This window comes from Botryllus schlosseri, chromosome 1, assembly GCF_051294905.1.
Source record: "Botryllus schlosseri isolate E-star chromosome 1, Bs_hap1, whole genome shotgun sequence".
Lineage (NCBI taxonomy): Eukaryota > Metazoa > Chordata > Ascidiacea > Stolidobranchia > Styelidae > Botryllus > Botryllus schlosseri.
Window position 1 is genome coordinate 20,286,577 of NC_137236.1, and position 23,189 is coordinate 20,309,765.

General features: G+C 40.3%; 1 protein-coding gene across 1 annotated transcript; it reads right to left on the reverse strand.

The window, feature by feature from the left end:
* Positions 1-11,557: 11,557 nt before the first annotated feature.
* LOC145444732 (uncharacterized) lies at positions 11,558-22,321 on the reverse strand. Its single transcript, XM_080322745.1, has 3 exons — positions 22,087-22,321; positions 17,857-17,980; positions 11,558-15,459 (listed from the first exon to the last, which is right to left on the reverse strand). Exons 1-3 carry the CDS (start codon positions 22,197-22,199, stop codon positions 15,379-15,381), a joined length of 318 nt encoding a protein of 105 aa, XP_080178871.1. The 5' UTR covers positions 22,200-22,321; the 3' UTR covers positions 11,558-15,378.
* Between the last annotated feature and the right edge of the window lie 868 nt (positions 22,322-23,189).

The window sequence follows — 23,189 nt, forward strand, 5'->3', positions numbered from 1 at the left end:
CTCTATGCTGCATGAAAAATCAACACTGAACGAGCATGCACGTTGACAATCTCAAAAAAGTTACTTGCTTTGTTACAAAAGTTTGCTCGAAATATCCAGCTTTCCGTTTGTGATTATTTAGCGACTCTCTGCTGTGAGCTTGTCCCGCAATCATACAACATCAATAGCGAAATAACCTACATGTAGGCCAGTGGTTCTTAACCTTTTTTCCTCCAGCGCCCCCTTTCAAAAATTATCGTGCTCCAGCGCCCCCCCCCCCCCCCCAACTTCATAATGTAAGGAATGTAATAAAGACAATGAGTAAGAGGGAGGGCCGTAACAGCACTTCGTCAACCCCCTAAAAACGATTGCCTTGCGCACCCATAGCGTGATGAACCGAACTTCTGAGGGCTTCGCCCCCACGAACCCCCTATCGTGATTTCGATGGTCAGCAAAGTTTGTGTAGCCTGGTCGCCCTAGGTACCAAAATTTTCTATAATGCATGAATGAATAGGTGGTAATTACATATATAAGTCGCGATAAACTGAGTGAGCTGTTGTATAGGAAGATAAAGGGCACGTAATTAATAATTAAACATATTCGGGCGTCCCCGCAGGTACAATTATTCGTTACCAGAGCCGTAACAGCACTTCGTCAGCCCCCCCCCCCCCCAAACAAAAAACGTTGGTCCTGAGCCTCCATCGGGTGATAAACCAAGCTTCCGGGGGACTTCACTCCCGGACCCCCATTAGGCTGTCCTCTATTTGCTGAAAGCCTGTTAGGCATCTACATTGGGTGTCCATTTACTGATGCAGCTATTCTCGCCTAGTCAGATTGGTATTTCTTCACTGACATATAATTTTTCCCTGCCAGATGGAATTCGTCTTCTGGGGTTCAGATTGCCAAGACAGGAACATTCGGTGTCAGGCATTTAGGCGCCCATGGACAATTAAACCTATATGTATTTTGAAGGCTATATGTAACGAAGTTTTCGGTGTTAATTTGCTCTGAATACTCATTAAGGATACGTCCTATCACCACATCATCTACTGCGAAGCCATTTTTCTCCAGCGCCCCCCATACCGCCCCCCTGAGCCCAGCGCCCCCCATATCGCCCCCTGAGCGTTTCCGCCCCCCTTCAAAATCGCCAGCGCCCCCTGGGGGGCGCTGGGGGCAAGGTTAAGAACCACTGATGTAGGCAGTCAGCTAATGATGCTTATTCATCCAACCAATGAAATTGATATCGTTGTCTGATTTAAAAAATCTATCTGGAGTACGGGGTCAATCTTGATTTCATATGTTCATTGTATCATAAAAACCAAATCCGTGGGATTGGGGTGTTGGCTACTGCTGTATAACGTGTTGTGTTAAAGGGATAATAACGGTAGCAAGTACGGAAACCCGTTTTATACTCTGCTTAATATCAACGTAGCAATACTCAGACGCCGAATACATTATCCGGTCTGGCATAGACCGTTAAGGCGCAAGCCTATATATTTCCTTGCAAGTCCTCGCCGAAATTGTGAGGTAAGCGACGGACGATATTGATTTTATTGTATTATTATATCATTTCATTGTCCCAGTAGATACATTTGGCGACGTTTAAAACGTCAATATGTACTTCAGCACTGTGGCATTATGTGGTCCGAGTCGTCGCCAGGTATCGTGTACATTAATATAGGCTATCACTTCACTTAAATGTAGGGTTGGAATTAGCAATGTGACGTCACGTGACGTCATGAGGTTCACGTTCGCGTTCACACAGAACCTTTCAAAAAGGTTCGCGTTCACACGAACCTGAACCTTTCAGAGGTTCACACCATCCCTAATACTGACCCTACCTCATACGATGAAACCTTGCAGACTGACATTCCACACACATTGCGACAATGTGATTAGCTATTGTAGCAAATATTTGTTTTTTGTGGTAGAGAGTACGCATAATTTGTGAAAATTCTGACATAGACGACATGCGAGGAGACAAATACATCGTGGTATCATAAAACTGTCGCGGTATAATTTGCAGCTATAGCGGACATTTGTCGAGCAACCAGTAAAGGTAAAATGTATTGAAATTTAGCGAAGGTTGATCTGATATCACAGCATTTGAGAAGTGTTTCCATGTCTCGTGCATTTCCCTGATAAGTAGATTATTGATCATGCCGTTGTCCAGGTCAACTGGAACAGGGTTCGATTAATCTTCGAAAAATCTAACAGTCAAATCACAACACGAATGTATTATTTATTATGAAATAGTGATACAAATGTCTAATCACCGCTACAGACCATTGGTGTTACCGTGGTGGGGCGTACCGTAGGGATCAGTGGTGAGCGGATGTTGATTTTTGGGAATACGAATCCGTCCGACAGGTTGCCTCTGTAAAACTCCGAAGAATCTCATCCAACCATATCCGAAAATGTCGTCCAAGAATCCAAATAATCCGTATCGAATACCGTTGTCGCAGAATATCAGTTGTACAACTGAACTGAGATACTTTTCTGCACTAGAAGATCCCTGATAATAGGAATAGAATGAACAAAAACACCGTATTTGGACTTTTTATTATTGGACGGTTAACGCAACTAACGCTAGGCCTAAGTGCGAAGTGCGAATGAGAGTTGCATCTCGGATCGAAGGCAAATGAAAAAGGACAGATTATTCGGTATTGAACATAGAAAAACTAGTCATTGAACAATATTACCCAATAAATATCAAAAAGTAATATAATAAGCTAATTGTTATCATGAAAAGTTGGCACTGAAAGTGTTTTATTTTTACAGGTTTTATCTCATATGTTGACTTTCTAAGTGGAATTCTTAGTTTGTATCGGATTAGGATTAGAATTAGAATTGGAATATACAATATTTCTGAATTATTTATAGGTTTATTATTTGTTCTTATGTTATTATTTGACTCCAGAAAGTTACTTATTTATGTTACTCTGTGCATTCTTTCTTGATTAGCCAGGCTGCAAGTATGTGTAAAACTGGTAACTCGACGTGCCACGAGGGTTGAGGCAAAGTCTCAAATCCACACTTGGAATACATCGTAACAAAATGAAGTTTATCACATCGATGAACGTCGTCGGGATTTAGTCCGTTATGATGATGAACTTGCTGGAATTATGACGGTGGATGAAGGTTGTTCTATAACGCCAACACTGCTGTACAAAGTTGAATGGAAGGGCAGCATGCAATTATTGTGGTTGCACGAAAATCAGTCACGAAACAAGGAGGCGAGGATCAATGTGACTCATATTGATCTATAGAAGACTGAAACAACAACAAAAATTTGGATGAGTGTGGAGATGTTATGCCCCAGGGGCGGAAGCTTTCCGGCCGGCGGGTCGGGTAGGGGAAGTGAAGCACTTGTCGCACTTCGCGTATTTATAAATAATAAGGATGGTGTGAACGTGAGGTTCACGTTCGCATTCTGTGTGTGAACCTCGGAAATTTTGAAGTTCGCGTTCACAACAGAACCTTGTTAGGTTCTGCACTGTGAACCTTTTTCACATATTGCAATTTTCACTTCATTATAACATCATTGGTTCACATTTATTGCATTTCAACTGCGAACCACTCTATGCATGGCGCTGGCAGCATAAACAATCAACACTAAACGAGCATGCACCTTGACAATCTCCAAAATTTTACTTGCCTTGTTACAAAAGTTTGCTCGAAATATCCAGCTTTCCGTGTGTGAATACAGTACATGTAGTCAGCGAATGATAGTCATTCAACCAATTAGTGAGGTTGATATAGTTTTCTGATGAAAAAATCGAACAGGCGTACATGTCAATCTTCACTTTATATGTTTACTGTATCATAATAAGCAAATACGTGCAACTAGGGTGTTGGCTACTGCTGTATAACCTATTAATGGGGTAATATCGGTAGCAAGTATAGTGACCTGTTTTGCAGTCTCTGCTTAATACCCATGTCTAGCAATACTCGGACGCCAAAGACATTGTCCGGTGTGGCCTAGACCGTTACGGCATAATCTTATATTCCCTGGCAAGTCCTAATCGAAATTGTTGTCAAAGCGACGGAAGTTGTTGATTTTATGGGATTATTATATCATTTGATTGCCTCAGTTGATACATTTAGCGACGTTCAAAACGTCAATGTACTTCAGCATTGTGGCATTATGTGGTACGAGTCGTGGCTAGGTATTGTGTACATTAATATATGCTATCACTTCATTGAAATATAGGGTTGAAATTAGCAATATGATGTCACGAGGTTCACGTTCGTGTTCACGCAGAACCTTTCCAAAAGGTTCGCGTTCACACGAACGTGAACCTTTTAGAGGTTCACACCATCCCTAATAAATAAGGAATTAATCGAATTTGATGAAAACTTCAAGTTGAAAGCACAGAGACCAAAACAGTATTTAATGAGTTTATTTGCAGTAGCTGTTGTAGTCAATCAGACATCTGTGGCTGGTTAGAGTTGTCAACTATTTCTTTGAACTCATACTGCATGTTGTATGTAGAAACCAATAGTAAAGACTGCACGTGAACATCAGTTATGTTGGAACGCAGCCTTGTCTCGTTAATGTTCATGGTAGAAAATATATGTACTGTGCACCCAAACAGAGCAATTAGTTTCATGTCCATCTTTCCCAGGTTGGCAAACTTGGATTCATTCGGTGACGCATAAATTTGTCAAGGCTTTCAGGGTAGAAACTCTCTGCGGGCTGGTCAAAAACCCTTCGCGGGCTGGATCCGGCCCACAAGCCGTATGTTACCCGGACCTGCCGTATATGGTGGCATTCGGCTATGGGTTCAAAAACTGCATATCAGAGGAGGAAGCAAATGTTCTCATGCGACTGATATTGAGATACCATATGCGACTGATATTAAAAGAATACCTGTTGCCGAGGGTGCCTTCAATTTTGTGAACGGCACTGACAAACTGCTCGGCGAGAATGCCTTGGTGCTGATAACCAGGTCGAGAGATCTCATGTCCAATCTCAATCATACCCTTTTAAAATCAGTTTAGGTGCTATATTTCAATATGTTTCAAATATGTTACACTTGGTAATGTGTTTTACCAAATAAATGTGATAATCTGATTGGCCTTACACCATTTGTCGACTCACCGATGCTATTGCGGGGCTACTTGATTTGTATTTGCTGGGATCCTTGACAATAGTTTCTGAGTTATACCAGTCATATCAAAAGATGTCAACTATCTGTGTGTGGTTATCGAATTGATGACTTCTTTCTGTGGGCTTGTAATTAAAACTCACTTCTGATAACAACTATCCGCGAATATCCGTATCACAAGTTACAACTATCCGACAATATCAAAAAAATCTGCGATAATAGCCGAATCCTATCCAACCGCCCCAAAATTGTCCAATATAGCGTGCGAATGCTATTCGATTCCGTCTGATGCTCATCACTGTTACAGCAACGACAATAGATTTAATAACGTTTAGTGCCTTTGCTTTCATGGACCACTTGACATTCTTGCGCATTCACACACTGTCGCTTTCTTCCGTCCTTTCACGGGTCTCCACCGACTATTTGAGATCGGCTCACTCTTCCTCTGGACATTTGAAGACGCTGTCTGTGGTCACAGCGGGATGAGCGATGAGGAGCCCAGATAAGAGAGAGAGAGAGAGAATCTTTATTTGTATACATTACATATCAACATAACACTACAAGAATGTAACAGTGAAATGCGACATGCAAGGTAATCGGGAGGGTCGATATGGCATAGTCTTCAGAGCCGAGCCACCGGGACAGGAGCAATTTTCACAGTCGATAACTAATAAATAAAAAATAGAATAAAAAATAAAATACCGCCAGCACATAAAAACTTGGCAGAGCCGAGACTCGAACCACGAACCGGTGGTGTTGCTCAGCACACTGTGTCAGTTGCCTCCTCTGCGCATCATGTAGCCTAATAACTGCATATCATTATTGACGTGATGAACCTGTTTCGAACACCAACACCCTAGGCCTTGATTAAGTGGTATGCTTAGTTACAAATTTGATAAAATACATTCAAACCCTTAGATCAAACCTATACCCGTACTGAACCACTTATAGGCGATTCCGGCGTAGAGTTGGTATCGGGGAAATGCGTCATCAACCAGTCAATCATCAGTCGAGTGCAGCAAACTTTTTGTTTTCATATCACGGTATTCGGCATCCATGGTCATCGGTCATTTACAGGTAAACTAATCCGATGCGCTGGCTGTTTTATCCGTTACTGACACACTAAAACCACCTTTCACTCTATTTTGCAGGCACTTCTCATTGGGGACGGTGTGAACATGAGGTTCACGTTCGCGTCTAGCGTGTGAACCTCCCAAATTTAGAGGTTTACGTTCATAAGCGAACCTTGGTAGGTTCTGCACTGTCAACCTTTCTCATATATTACAATTTTCAACGTCATTATATATAGTTACCATGCATCCTCTTTTAAGATGATTTGTCCTCTTATTTGAGTTTTTTGAAACTGTCCTCGTAGGACACCCAAATGTCCTCTTTTTTAGATTTTGTCCTCTTTTTTAAGAATATTGGTGAAATTTAGGGCAAAACCCGACTGAGATACAGTAAATCAGCACTGAAGTAACGCTCCGGCGGCTATTTCGAAAGCTGAGCCGGAAAGTTACCCTTTTTTATTTTAATTTTTAATTTTTTTTTTAGTCAACCGACCACGAAGTGCAAGAAAATGACTATTTTTCTCAGGATTTTCCTCCGGTATTACGGGTCTGAAAATTTTGAAAAAGTATCCTCTTTTCAGATTTCTAAAATATGGTAACCCTATTATACGGTTGCCATACGTCCGGAATTTCCCGGACATGTTCGGAATTTCATTGAAAAAATGCGTCCGGGAGGTAATTTTAAAATATGCCTGAATGTCCGGAATTTTGAAGGCTTGAAGTAGGTTTGAAAGTCTTTCGTAAATCAACATGAACAATAATATTATCAAGTAGTTTTATGCTATTCGAAATTTTTCTTCGCGCTGGGCGCGAGTTATCGCTACGTATATTGATATTAGTATAGGCGCCATCGCAAAAATGCAATGCAAAATAAATATATATATGACCATCATTTACTGAAATAAGTCTAATTGTAATCGCAATTATATATAAGCTAACGGTATATTCCTTGAGTTAGTTCGGCCGATTAAATGCTTCAGTCACAGACAGTGCTTCCAAATCTTGGGCTCGTTTGCCTTTATCTGAGGATCGAGATGGTGTTGGACGTAATCAGCTTCCTAGGACGTAAATAAGTTTGGGCAAGCCGATTTTTTTAGTAATCAGCTTTGTAAGTTTTGAGCTGGACCAAGGAACATTTTCAAGTTGGAAATGTGGTCGCGACCATAAAAGGTTGGAAATTATCGGATGTGCCCCCTGCTGGTGAATTTATAGTAGCCTAATATATGGAAGAATCAATATTATTGACGACATTCGTTCATAAAATTTACCAACCGAATGCATATAGTAAGTGCCTAGAAAGTTACATCGATTACCCTATTGTGGGGCCAAGATCAGTGCTTTTTTGGGCGGAAGGGGGCTGAAAAAATGTTGTTTCGGACCTGATTAAAACACACAACCAGGTAGCAGCACCGAACTAACAGTAGTCTATAGCAAGGCTGTCAAACACAATCCCGACAGGCCTGACACGGCCCGTCAGACGATATTATCCGGCCCGTGAAGAAATCTATTACAGGCCCTAGCAAGTATAGCAATCACCAGAGATCACATTACAGATGTCATAATCAATGACCTATGTTCCACTCCATTCCTAGTGTATACTATACAGTCGATGGGCAATGCTTTGCTACTGTGACGTTATTGACAGACATCATATTATACCTCATTTTCAAAACCGCTATTGGGCGCTAAAGAGTGTCCGGAATTTGCTTCACAACAATATGATAATCCTACCCTATTATATTATCTTTGGTTGAATTTGTTTTGCATTTCAACTGCGGGTCACTCTATGCATGACGCTGGCAGCATAAAAACTAAATACTAAACCAGCATGTACCTTGACAATCTCAAAAAAACTCATTTGCTTTGGTAGAAAAGTTTGCTCGAAGTATCCAGTTTTTTGGTTCTGAATGTTTACGGACTCTGTTGTAAGCTTGACCGGCAATCACACTACATCAAAAGCGTCATATAAACAGTCAACGAATGATGCTTATTCAACTAATCAATGAAAATCATACAAAGAATACATCGTTGCCTAATGTAGAAATGTAGCAGGCGTCTGAGGTCCATCTTGATTTGATATGCTTACTGTACCATAAAAACTAAATCTGTGTGATTGGGGCATAGGCTACTCCTGCATAACTTGTTAATGGGATATTATCGGTAGCAAGTATAAAAACCAGATCAAAATCAATGTAGCAATACTCAGACGCCGAATACATTGTCCGGCCTGGCATGGACCGTTGAGGCATAAGATGATATTTCCTCGCAAGTCCTCGTCGAAATTGTTGGCAAAGCGACGGAAGATATACATTTTATGGGATTATTATAACTTTTGATAGCTCCAGATAATACATTTGGCGACGGTTAAAAAGTCAGTATGTAGCCTACTCGAGCTTTGTGGCATGATGTGACTCGAGTTGTCGCTAAGTATCGTGTGCATTGTTTGTTTGTTTTGGGGTATGGTGTTTGCCGACTACTATTGTCATTTACACCAGGCCGACATTCTTCTTATTTTCCGTAACTGCCGACTTATAGGACGGCCAACCTCTAGGTTTTTGTAAGCCACCGCTGACGCGGATGAGGTGGTGAGGAGGAACCTAGGTAAACCTCCATCACTTAGGTATCGGAATTAGGAAGTCGACATCGGTCGGACTGTAACCCGCACCCACTCGTATCGCAGCCGCGGATTATACCACTGCGCTATCTCGCCACGAATCGTGGGCATTAATTTATCAATTCACTGAAATGTAGGGCTGGAATTAGCAACACGACACACCATCCCTACTTCTCATATAGGTCCTGATATGACAGACCAATTTCGAAACTACATTATCCGTTATAGCATCTGTCTTTCATTTGTACATGTACTATTTTCAGCACTAAACATTGTTTTTTTCTTAGTCGGTAATCAGCTCTATACGCATTAACTAGATGACAGGGTGAGACCGTTCTGACTGTACTTTGGCGGAGGGTATATAGTACACACGGGCTTCAAAGTTTGAATAATATTTAGTAGGGGAGGTGTGTGGATTACTCGAATCAGACTCGAATCATCTTTTCGCGTGACTCGACTTGACTTGATGTTTCGGAAATGTGGATTGAGTCGTGACTTGGAGCAAAACGAGTCAATCTCACGTCATCCAGTACTCGGTATTGACCATATCTCTGTATCTTGAAATCACATACGTTCCGATTGTGATCTCTACTCTGGTATGGCATATGTGAGAACAACCAATCATTCAGTGGTTGTGCGTTTTACTGATCCCTCATTTGAAGAGACTCTTTGGAGTACATAACTTTAATATACATTTTAATAATATATTCATATTAAAATATATTAAAACCCGAAGATTTTCGAGCTGACACTTTTCACGGGCAATCGTTAGCAAATGGAGAATTTCAAAAACATGCATCCCTCATTGTAATATGAAATAAAAAGTGACCCAAACGATGCTTACGTTGCTGCAAACTACTATAGTAAGATGGAACAAGAGCAAAGTAGGCTATCTCTTCTGTATCGACTGATCACAATGTACAGTGCTCATCTTAAAACAAGGTTTCCCCACCTTTTTCACCGTGTGACCTCGTTGTGAAATTTTGAAAAATCAGCCGCCCCCTATTTTTCCAGCCTATTGAAAAACTCAAGTTGTTTTACCTTGTTACGTTGTAGAGGAACAGGCAGGTAAATTATAAAATGTGATAAATACAACACACAGCAAAAATGATAGTAGCTATTGCGAAATTCGTTTTTTTTTTTATTGAAGTGTAAGTGGTTTGTTAAAGATATCATAAATTTTGTCATCGTGTACTGAAAACGGCTCATGTCCTTCTGGTTAGAAACCCCAGCCTTAAACAATCGTCCTGTATCATCGTAATTAAAAGAACACAGTTTAATTTACTCGCCAGAATTTAGATCGGACTTATTATTTTTGATAGATTAGGGAAGGTGTCAAGTGTACTGCATCCTATAAATTAGTTTAAACTTTCTGAGGTTTCGTATTCTATCATATATTCATGGTGATGAACATTAACTGAGTTTATGTAATTTTTTTCGTAGTTTAGCAGCTCTGCGCATGCGTGAGCGATATATCGTATTTTGCAATAATATTAACACTATATTTTTTCCTCGATTCAGAATACATGACGACTCAATCTGTGTTCCAAGCAGATTCTTGCCTCGTACTAGAAAAATTAAGCTGACCTGACTCGTGACTTGACTTGACGTGACTCGAATAACAATGTGTAAAGACTCGAGATAACTTGTGAAATGAAGGCAGTGACTTGTTCCCAACTATGATAGGCGGTCAAGCCAACCACCCGAATAAACTTAGCGGCTTGCCCATAAGAAGAGGTTAAGAAATACTGCTGCATTTAGCCAGAATCAATAACCAGGATGGGAAAATGAAGAATGCGATTCGGCAAAGCCAGTATGGAGCGGCAACCGATAAATCCACGATATACTCCGTGAACCTGAGATTCTAATAGTTGTTTTGTGGTATTCATGGATTTATTCGACGGCAAAAGTCATTTACACATGACCGATAATCTTCGATAGGATTTCGTGTCTGCCGACTTGTAGTACGGCATTCTACCAGGCCTCAAGCATATCACATGACCAGAGCATGGATCAGGGGTAGCCAACCTTTCCAGCTAAAGGGCCACATTCGATTGACGTACTATTGCGCGGGCCACTAGCCGCGCCAAGCGCGACAATTTTTCGAAGTTCATAGGTCAATAATATTGTCACTCGACTATATTGCTGGCCTGCTGTATATCACTGGGTTCAGTTTGCACGGACTGGACTATTCGGCGCCTGAACATATCGATATCGAAAGCTTCGACCAACATGCGTCATTACTTTTGTGCCTAGGTTTCATAACACTGGTCTACACAAAATTTCAGGTTTGGGTTTTGACAATTGATTTTGGATAATTTTGGGGCGCTGAATTCAAAAATGGCCTCAGATTTTCTCCATCACATCACGTTTTTGAGATATGAAATATCCCTATTTTAAAAAAAAAAAATCAATTTTTGACCCCCCCTATGTTGTCAAAACAAGGAATTCTGATGCAATAAACACTGTTTTACCTGCAATAATCTAGCTTTAATTAGCAAAAAAACATTCTAGGTTAGATTCATACAAATTTGAGTTGTCTTTATTAAAGTTTTATGCCCCGGAATTAAAGATAGGCGTGCAAAAGAGCAACCACAATGAAATTACATGCTACATTATGCCGACGACCATGTGGATAGGACAGTAGCAACTAGCAAGGTATTATCTGAATTACAGCCTAGAGTTCACACAATATGCACATAGACATTCCAACGAAGTGCAGAAATTCTGAAGACAAGGACTTGGGCAGGGCGAGTTTAGAAACAGTAAAAAAATAGCATTCATAAAATATGAGGTCTTCACTTATAAGCTTAATTCTCTTTTGAGGGACTTTCTTTTACGAACAGCATCTAGAATTTCTCTTTTCCAACTCCATCAATAGTCGGCTATCATACGAAAATCCAGGTACAGGTGGCAACTGCATCCTTGTCCTTGCTTGTACCGGATTTTTACTGGTGTGGGAAATAAGTGAATCTATAAATCCCACCGACCTTGATAACGTGCCTCCATAATTTTAATATATTGGCTGAAACGTTCACCCTGTTCTTCACTAACTTTCCCAAGGTTTTATCTAAACTCATCCGCATGGCTCTTCAAATCGTCAACTTTGATGCTCATCCTGCATTCCAAATCTTCATAACAAAGCAGTAGCTCCCTTGGGAGATCTTTATAATTTTCTGCTTTTTTGTTTCCCCTAAAAACAGCACTGAAAGCATTCCAAGCCCTAGCCTCGAATGGCAACATTGATTATATACAAGGTTTAATCCTTTAACAATCGCCTAATTTGAGGTCCATTGAAAATCCCAGCTCTTTTGTCTCTTCACTGAGACCAGAAAAAGCATAACATATATCCTCTAAACACCCCCTTCACAATCTAAAGCTTTTACATATTGTTTCATGAGACCAAGTTTGATGTGAAGAGGAGGCAAGAGGATCTTTTTTATATCAACAAACTGATCACGTATGATATTGTTGTCTCCAGGCGTCAAGGCGCCATAAGTACATTAATAACTGATCTGAATAAAGTTTGTCGCCATTCGTCACCTGACATTTCAATCTCCCAGAAAATAGGTAAATCCAATCCAAATCCTAATCCGTTCTGGAAAAAATGTCTAATCCAAATCCAATCCAAATCCGACAAAATTTCACAAATCCTGTTTTGTCAAAACCTAATCCTAATCCATGCTCATCTCTGCTTGGAGGCCACTCATCTTTGTTCCAGTGGTGATCCTTGACCCTGCTGTCCCGGCAGAATAGGAAACATGGGTATTCGGTGTAGCCCCAGCAAAAAGTTCACCATTTTCAAATCTAGACAGATGAGCCAGCCATGGTCAATTTAGGGCTGTTCAAAAATAACTTTTTTTCCTGAATCTTGCTGGTTACTTGATTAAATTATTAGGTTGCCCTAAAAAACGACGCACACCAAATTTGAATTCATTCCAACCAATTTTCGCGGTTTTCGTAAGAGTTTGAAAATTTTGAATTTGCCTGAAAATGCAAAAAACAAAATTTTTCAAATTTTTTCTGCTAACGCCATGAAATTGTTGGGCTGTCTTCAAAAACTATGCAAAACAAATTTGACTCAATTCCAAGCCGTAGAAGCGGAGTTATTTCAGTTTTTCTTTGATAATTCTTGGATTATTCACCGATCAAGGATAATCCTAGAATTATCAAAGAAAAACTGACATAACTCCGCTTCTACGGCTTGGAATTGAGTCAAATTTGTTTTGCATAGTTTTTGAAGACAGCCCAACAATTTCATGGCGTTAGCAGAAAAATTTGAAAAATTTTGTTTTTTGCATTTTCAGGCAAATTCAAAATTTTCAAACTCTTACGAAAACCGCGAAAATTGGTTGGAATGAATTCAAATTTGGTGTGCGTCGTTTTTTAAGGCAACCTAACGATTTAATCAAGTAACCAGCAAGATTCAGGAAAAAAAGTTATTTTTGAACAGCCCTAATGGTCATGCTACTACAACTTTTCGAGAACGGTTTTGATGTTCTGATAATCTTCTTTCATTGTTCATTGCGATAAAATGTCACGCTTGCACCAGCTTTGTTAGTTGCTCTTTTGCCTACTTATTTTTTATTCCAAGGCATGAAATTTTATTAAATACAACGCAAATTTGTTTGAATATAATACAGAATGCTTGTTTGCTAACTATAGCTGGATTATTGCATCAGATTTCCTTGTTTTGAAAACAGAGGGGGTCAAAAATTGATTTTTTCTTCAAATTAGGAATATTTCATAACTCAAAAACGTGATGTGATGGAGAAAATCCGAGCCCATTTTCGGAATCAGAGCCCCAAAATTATCCAAAATCAGTTGTCAAAACCCAAACCTGAAAAAACAAGTTGAAACTTGTAGACCAGTATAATCGACGGTCTTTCTGCCGCGCAAACGCAAGGTCGCTTATGCTGGACGACACTTTGTCTCGTAATCGCGAATATAGTTAGACTCAATCTGATACATTAGGAGTTCTTACATTTTCACGAAGGGGTAATAATATTAGAAGCAAGAAATCAAGTGACAACATGTTGCGTGAAACGTGTAGAAAACTTTTACTTTTGATAAATCTATCGTAAATTATTCTGTTTTATTGTATAGTTTACAAAGATCTACCGAAATGTGACTGGCTCATGGATCTACCAATGCGTCGGAACTGATATTTTAGTCATCACATCTCAAGTGTTGTGTCCAGACTAATCAAATTTTTGGTTAACCCTGCAAGTTCACTATCTGTGAAATCCATTTTTTATGATATTACTAATTTCGGAAATTACCTCGTGGGCCACGGGTTGGCCAGCCCTGGCCTAGATAAACCGCCAGCACTTGAGCCGGAATTCTGCGGTCGACCTCTGTCAGACTGAAGAGAGAGAGAGAGAGAGAGAGAGAGATGGTATTATTTTTCGCCTGCACCACCAAGATGCTTCGACGACGGAGATGCGATACGGCCTTTGTAGTAAGGTCATCTAGTCTGCACCCCCGGTTTTTTTCTCCTCCATGCTATCCGTGATTGCTGGGCGCCTAGCAGGATAGCCGCGGATACGAGTTTTTCGAGTCTTTGGTCTGACCCGGCCAGGGATCGAACCCACGGCCTACCGATCGAGAAGCCGCGGGACGCACAACCATTACACTATCTCGCTCGGCGCCCTCAACATATTAGTGATTAGTGTTGCACGTGCACCTGGGGATGATAGCGATACGCTATCCTGTCACTGGGATCTAGTAGAGAGAGAGAGATATGATATTCTTTCTCGCCTGCACCATCGAGATGCTTTGGCGACGGAGTTGCGATACGGCCCCATGAGGTCATCTAGTCTGCGCCCCCGTTTTTTTTTCTCCTCCATGCTATCCGTGATTGATGAGCGCCTAGCAGGATAGCTGCGGATACCATTTTTCGAGTCTTTGGTATGACCCGGCCGGGGATCGAACCCACGACCTACCGCTCGAGAAGCCGGACGCATAACCATTACACTAGGAGCGTGCCTAACTCGATAAGACACCAACCCAAGACAGGATCAATTAATCTATGGGTACAGCAGCATTTACCAATGATTTCCCTTCAAAATTTTTATGATTTTTATTGATAGTCGTACTTGTGGAGAAGAATTGAGCGACAAACTAGGCATAAATAGGCCTTTGCCAAAGCCGTAGTATTGCTGATGGCTGTATTGTTACTCGAATAATGTACTCAGCTTTCGCGTAAAAAGTATAGGAAAATTGTACATTTCCTATGTTGAGCTGCTACATTCGTGGATATTCAACGATATGGAATGCTTTATTCATAACAACACAGACAATACTACTTGTCGCCGCCTTACTACGGCCCTAAGGTGTCGCTATGGGTCAATCAACCCCACCCCTCCCGCCAAGCAAGGAAGTGGACTCGGTGTCATTGGTACATCACAGCGGTATCTAGGTATATATAGCTATAAATATATTTAAGTAAGAAACCCGAGTGATGCATTGTGACGCGATCTGTTAGTTGCGGCTACTCTATTAGTATACTGCGCACTAATGTATGACAACGAATTTTCTCGTATTGAGTGGATAGCGCCGGTACAATGTGAAACAGCAATTATTTTTTACGTCAGCAGAAATGTCAGCCAATTAATTTGTGGTGACCCACCGGTTGCGTCCAACCGGTAAAACGGCGACACTCGGCAGGCTTCCAATTCTTTTTCTGAAAAATTAAACTCGTTAGTGGTAGTTAATGTTACATATAAAAATATATTAATGAGGTTGATCGCGTCCGTGAGATGTCGTCACACATACTGCAGCACATGATTCACCTATCGTAGGCCTGACATTCTTGTACCGAGGGACACAGCAACCTATCTATACGGATAACGGGGGTTGTGAATTCCATTGCTTTTTACTACGACGAAGGGTTCTAATCGTGTAAAATGCCCTTTCTGGTGAAAAATCGTTGTTGCACTTACTATTCTCATACTCCGCTGCATATGATCATACAACATCGGAAATTTGATATTTCGTGATGTTTCATGAGACCCCAGAGGTTCTCTGATCCAATCCAAGGGGTTCCCTGGATATTACGACACACATTCAACTCATACATTTGATTTGTCATGAGTGATATGACTAGGGAAAGTTTTTTGTTGTACTGAAATCGTAAGAAACTTGCACTTATAGTTTTACCGAAAGTTGCAGTGAAAATTTGCATTCATGCATATGCACAAGTTAAAAAATATCTACAGCCAATCAACACTGCACTATAAAAAAAAACGTGTCCCAACTGACAACTAGCAGTTGAGCCTCATTCAATCATTAGTTTCTGAAGCATTTTAGTGCAACGATCACTCTTCAGTCTTCGCTCACGCACAAGAAATGAGGTGAACGGAGAGAGTAACAGCTCCTATATTATATACTATTACTGGGCCTCCAAAACCTGATTGGTAGACACTATATTTTAATTAGGCTTGTAGTGAAAATGACTACCGTTAGTCGAGACTTGGCCATCGTATCACCAAATAAGAGAAGATTCGATTAATGAACTCCAACTGATAGCCTAAGGTCAAGGTGAATCTAATATATTATACACGAACTCCTTCTGTTCGCACAAATTTGGCGAACTTTTAGAAAATTGTGAATATAGTAGGTTTATGTACTATGTTCGGTGTAGTTTACATGTATTTCTTATTCAAGTGAGGTTGGTGGTCGTTATTAGGGATTGTGTGAACGTGAGGTTCGCGTGCTCGTACTGTGTGTGAACTTCAGAAATTTAGAGGTTCAGGTTCACAAACCAACCTTGCTAGGTTCTGCACTGTGAATGTTTTTCATTTATTACAATTTCCATGTCATTATATTATCTTTGGTTCAAAGTCTTTGCATTTCAACTTTGGACCACTCTATGCAAGGCACTGACAGCACACAAAACAACAACACTAAACCAGCATGCACCTTGCCAAAATTTTTATTTGATTTGGTTTGCTCGAAATACTAAGTTTTCCGTTTGTTAATATTTAATCACTCTCTTCTGTGAGCTAGACCGGCAATCACACAACATCAAGAACGAGTTACACTACATGTAAGTAGTCAGCGAATGATGCCTATTCAACCAATCATTGAAATTGTTATAAAGAATACGTCGTTGTCCAATGTAACAAATCAAGCCTGCGTATGGGATCAATCTTGAGTTGACATGTTTATTGTGTCATAAAAACCAAACCCGTGCGATTGAGGTATCGGCTAGGCTACTGTATAACTTGTTTATGGGGTTAATCTCAGTAGCAAGTTTAGAAACCCATTTTACGATCTGCTCACTATCAATGTAGAAATAGTCAGATGCCGAATACATTGTCCGGTCTCGCCTCGACCGTTAAGGCGTAAGCTTATATTCCCCTGCAAGACCTCGTCGAAATTGTTGGCAAACCGGCGGAGATAATGATTTTATGGAATCAATATAATATTTGAATGCTTCAGTTGATACATTTGGTGGTGTTTAAAAAGTCAGCATTGTGGCATAATGTAGCTTGAAACGTCGCTATAGGTATCTTGTACATCACTTCACTGAAATGCAGGGTTGGAATTAGCAATATGACGTCACGTAACGTCACAATATTCACGTTCGCGTTTACACAGAACAGTCAAAATCAGTCAGGAGCGATGCAGCTCGTCCATTTGGAAGTGATAACCAGCAATTGATTGTAAGGGAAAAGTTTGGGGCATTCGTCATGCTGTTGCTTGGATGTCAACAGCTGTTGTTGCAGTTGTTGTTGTTATAGTAGCACGCGTATAGGTAGGATTCCTGCAGTGGACCTTGAGCCGCAACACATTGTTATTCAACTGTGGAACATACTACTATGCCACCTCGACACCATCACTGGATGGATCACTGATAAGAATTTCACATGCATACTGCATAAGGTGTGTTTTTGTAACACGTCTGATCGTGATTTGGTTGGGTATTTAACATTATGGATCCTATGATTATGTCCTGCTTGGTACTGTAATCACGTAAACCCGTATGAAATACCCGTGCTAATGTGTTATTTTAGGCCGGACTAAACGTATAGTATGGGATTTATCTCAAAGCGGGTTGATCACAATTGTGGAGCACCTGGCATTTGGTAACAAGTTTCCCGATTCTTTTACATTTCTTGCGGCTTTTCTTGGTCGTATTCCTGCTTAGTGCTCCACAGGTCGCCAGCCTTCTCTCAAAATTGCAACATCGCTTGAGAAATCTTTGCAAAAAGAATAGCGTCAGTACGGACTAGGGGTACCCAAGCATTTTTAGACGCGCCCCCCTTGAAGGTAATGAAGGTAGCGCCCTTATCGTCATATCCCGAAAAATATGAAAAGGAGCAACCAGAATGTTAGCAATCTCAAGAAATAGTTTGATGACATGGGAGGTTATGACTGTTGAGAGACTTCTCAAATATAAAGTCCGACAATATACTGAGCAATAATTAAGAGCAGGGAGTATATCACGCTGAGCGTGAAAAAACATGCAGTTAAATATTTCGTCAAAAAATCATGTGGAGTGGTGGCACGTGTAGGTATTTCGTTGATTTTGGTTTATAATCTCTTCTTTAAACCCTGTTGACCTAAGCTCGAACGTAACCCATCTTCCGCTATATCAAAAAGCAATGGCGAGGGCCACATGCCATTCAAACTTGGCGCTTCTTCACGGGACCAACAATTATTTTCTACGGATCGCAGGTGTTTGGCAATAGAATACTTCAATTGGGTACTGTCGCGCTCGCATAAAATACGCTTCTTGAAACTGACATTCTTATTCTACCTCGACGTTGTAAACCACTTCGATTTAAATCCCTGGTTCTCACATTCAAAAGCCATGTTATAGATGGCATATCACATATGACTGCGACTTTGACTTTGCGACTTTCTTCACCCTTATATATGCTTGACAGACAGCATCATGACCGACACCAATAAAGCGTCGGTTAATAGCCACACACATTCATTACTCATCATTCGGAGACATCTTTTGACCGGTGCAAGGTCGGGTGTCAGTAAAAATCTAGCATCGGTGTATTTATGAATGGTACGACTAAATTTTGACATGTAGAATATTAATATGTCTATATATCTAGGATTATTGCCGTTTTTCAAACTTGAAAGTTTCAGCGCAAATTAAACTCATACCGACTTCAAGAAACATTATTTATCTCAGGAGACTTCGCCCCCATTCCACCAAATGCCGTCACGCCCCCAAATGACGTACCTCAAGTTTGAGAACCACTGGTATAGCCTAGGCCTTACCTGGGCAAAGTGCGACCGGCGGGCCAAATGCGTCCCGTGAAACTATTCTGTACGACCCGCGAAAGGTTGCTGGGAATTCAACACATAAACTTCATTTTTGAATGACTAAAACCATAGGCCGTATCAAATGAACAGGACATTCGTTTACTTTGAAGCCTGTTCATTAATATGCCACGATTACGCTGCCTGGCATGCGGAATCCAGATTCAAAATAAAGGCAATGTGGCAAAGTTGAGTAGCAATTGAAGTCACAAGAAATCACTCTTTCCATATAGTTATTTAGTTGAAACCTGCCTTGTTGACATTGTCATATTACGCATTATACGGTATGTGTTTCAATTTGTGATGAGATATGTTTCCAAATCTCTAATTCGTAAAACAAGTCAATCAGTGCTCGCGATTACAATATGACTCATGATGTCTATCCCCCATAAAGGATAAGGAATTTAGAGCACTAAGTATTCGCATACTGGAATCAGGGATGAACCCATCCTTTCAGTTTTGCCGATCACATCGCCGAGATCAAGGATTTTAATTAAAGTCGGTCTTATGACAAAAGCACAAAACACGTGGTCAAGGGAAGGCGAAAATCAGAAAAACTGCAAGCTTCGCTCAACATAAAGGGTATTTAACCTGCACGCTGCTCGGGAGGCAGCTACCAAGAAAATAAGATTTGTACTGGTGCATATACATTTTGGTGCAGTGGCTCTCGCACAGGGAGACGTGAAAGCATCAGAAGGGTGGCGCGAAGCCGAAGTTTATTGGAAATGTTTTCGCGCTCCGCGCGATACCCCCAGCTTATGGTTGTTGCTCTGTGCATTGTCCGAAGTTGATGTTTCACAATTCTCTTATCAACAGCCATAATCTTCCATGCCGTCAACTATCCGTTGGGATTGCTAGCATTCTGGTTGCATTTTTTATATTTTGTGATATCATGATAAGTGAAACCGAAATTGTTCACTATCATAAAGGGAGGCGTACCTAAAAACGTTTGAGAAGCCCTGTTTTAGAGTCTTAATAGAAGAACGTCAACAGGGGTTTGAAGAGATCTAAAATGTATCATGTTTAACACTGTTTCGAATCTTGAGAGCTAATAGATATTCTTTTCATCAACCGTCACTTTCTCATTACCTAATATCAACACATTCACTGAGTAGCATTTATAAACGATGTAATTTAGAATTCAAATTAAAATACGCTGAAGAATATAGCTAATTTTTTCCAATCGGCCCGCCAACGTGCATATTTTCTCATTTAACCCGCGGAGGACAATAATTGCACACCCCTGGCCTAGGCGATCGGTGTAGGAACTGAATAACGCGTATCGATCAAATGATAATTACGTATTTTTCCAAGTCCGATATTGTCCCACTGCGAGGCTGATTTTCTGTACTGACAGGTGAGGAAAGCCAAGTGAGAAAATTGAAACTGTTCCTTACAATTTACAATGCTTCAACGTAATATTTCATTGGGCTTTATTTTCGATGTCTGCAGCCCCGCATACACATATAGTAAAGGTGCATGTGTATGACGGTTACATGTTTGTTCTTGCTATCTGACGAAAAAGAAAACACATGCTGTAATCACATGTTGTACCAAGAGCGGCTTCTCTAGTGAAAGTAGTTAGCGATATTTCTATTATTTGCAAAAACGGAAAGCTACAAAATGTTACCTAAGCAAAGATGTATAATTAACACTTTCAAGCGTCGTCAGAAACTAAGTCAAGTTAAGGAGGGACTCTTAAACATTTTATTCCTACGCAACCTTTCGAGATGTATGCATATGTATGGCGTATATCCCTTAAAAGAACACCATTTCATTGCGATGGTTGTGTTTAAAGCGGCTGCACGAAGAAATCCATTCTGGAATATGTTATGGAACGACGTACGCATAAATTATGTTCAACGAATCGTACGTCGCGAAATCTGGTCCACATCATGAACATACTTGACTAACCTTGCGCACATATCGCAACTGTATTGGAGGGAAAGACCAAAAAATATCCACACATTTTTGACACTGCTGGATACGACACCATACTAAGCCAGTCCTATAAACTATCGCCTGCTTATTGTGGGTCTCATACATAAGAAAAATACTGAAGATCGCCATAGCGCTAATAAATTATTATATGTCATATTATGAAGAGGACAATGCTTTCGCTGGAACCAATCCAAGATATACAGTCGGTTAACTTTTAACGCTGCAGCAGATGAGAAACAAAAATTCACTATAGTGGATAGGTATACTTTGAATGTAAATGGGGCGAGTATAATGTTACACTTTTTTTATGTTTGTTTTGTTTGATGTTGATGATGTTTCGACTACATTGGTAATTTTACACCAGCCCGATATTCTTTATCTTTGATTCCGTATTTATCGACTTGTAGCAATGCCACTTCTAAGCTTTTATAAGACAGCGCTTACGCGGATCACGGAGCGGGGCGGAGCCTAGATAAGCCTCCAACGCTTCGATAGGAATTCTGGAGTCGACCTCGGTCGGACTCGGGCCCACAACCCATTGGGTGTTGCAGCTGTGGATCATACCACCACGCTATCTCGCCGCGCTGAACATTACACGGCAATGTAAAATCATGGTTGTTTCAGCCGTAACACACGATGCACGCTTTTGACATTAACGTTAAAATCGCTGTTGCAAAAAGTTTTCTCAGTGCCAGAAGGATGAAGTTGCTCGAATACCCCTTGAAATTATTTTTTGATATCCTCCATAGTAGATGAACTAAAGGATTTCAAAGCAATTAGAGCTAGGAAGTTGGATGGCGTTAAGAATCCCGCAAATAACGCTAAAGAGATACTGTAAGTAACTAATAAATAGCCAGCGTGAATAGTGATAAAAAAGCAAACTATGAGAGCACAGAAAAATTTGAAGTTCACTTCTGCACTGTAAACTGCTCCGAGAACAAACTTTTGGCCGCCCGTTTACATAAATAGTCGAAATGAAAACGTGCTAAGAAGAGCTATTTCGATGCTCTGTATAGTTATTTTGAATCGGAATCGAATATTCTCATGCATACTCCTCAGCATAGGCCTATGTTATACATACCGATATGATTTCTTCCTACGTGCGACGTCTTTCTTTTTAGACGCACTGGCGTCCCAGATGTTGCTCCACAACAACACGCCGATTAGAATTATGAATATAGTGACTTTGCTCATATTTAAATCTGAATAGCGATTACAGTGAATATCACCATGGAAATAATTTAGTAATGACTAGGGCAAGTTTTTGCTGCAGTTAAATCCGTGAAAAGTTGCATTTATTTTTGACAAAAGTTGCAGTAAAAACTTGCATTTATTTTTACTCCGAAGTTGCACTAAAAGACCACATTTTTTTCGGTTGACTTAAAAAAAGGTCAACTTCCCAGTTCCACTAAAAAAAAACGGTCAACTTTCCGGTTCACCTCCCGAAATACCCGTAAGAGCGTTATTTCAGTGCTGATTTACGGTATTTCAGTCGAATTTGGCCGTGTATTTCACCAAAATCAAAAATACTTTCAATAAAAATCGAAAAAGCTGCAAAATGTTGCATGACAAAAAATGGACAAAAGTTGCGAAAAATTGCACTATAAGATTTCTTCAAACAGCCTAAAACAGCATTCCACATATCTTACGGGCATTTAGGAAGCTGCCGGAAGCTGCAAAAAACATAGTTGCAAAGGCTGCAAAAACTTGTCCTAGTAATGACTAATAACTGACTGCTTTGCTCTGATGTAGTAAAAATGAAACGTAAAATTATGAACTACTAGTTGAGAAGTATCAGCTAATGCGACTGCGGGATGACTTCCATGATTTCCTGATTTCAAAGTATCACACACACAAAATATGTACATTTTTCGCTAAAATTCTGCATACTATATACTCTTTTCTGCAGTACCTATGATTACCTCCAGTAGCATCAGACCATTTTGATGAAATCTCAAAAAATGAGATGATGAATTAGCTCGAATCCCCTCGGTCTCCATTTAATATTCTCTTTGTATAATTGGATGGGTGCTGACGAAACAAGATTGCTTTATATGTGTGATACGCCGGCAGGGGATCTCATTGCAAATGATTCCCTTCAACAGTTTTCCACGTTTCTCATCCTACGATATAACTTTTTTCACCACAAAGTTCTGTCTTTGATCATGATCAACACAACCTACT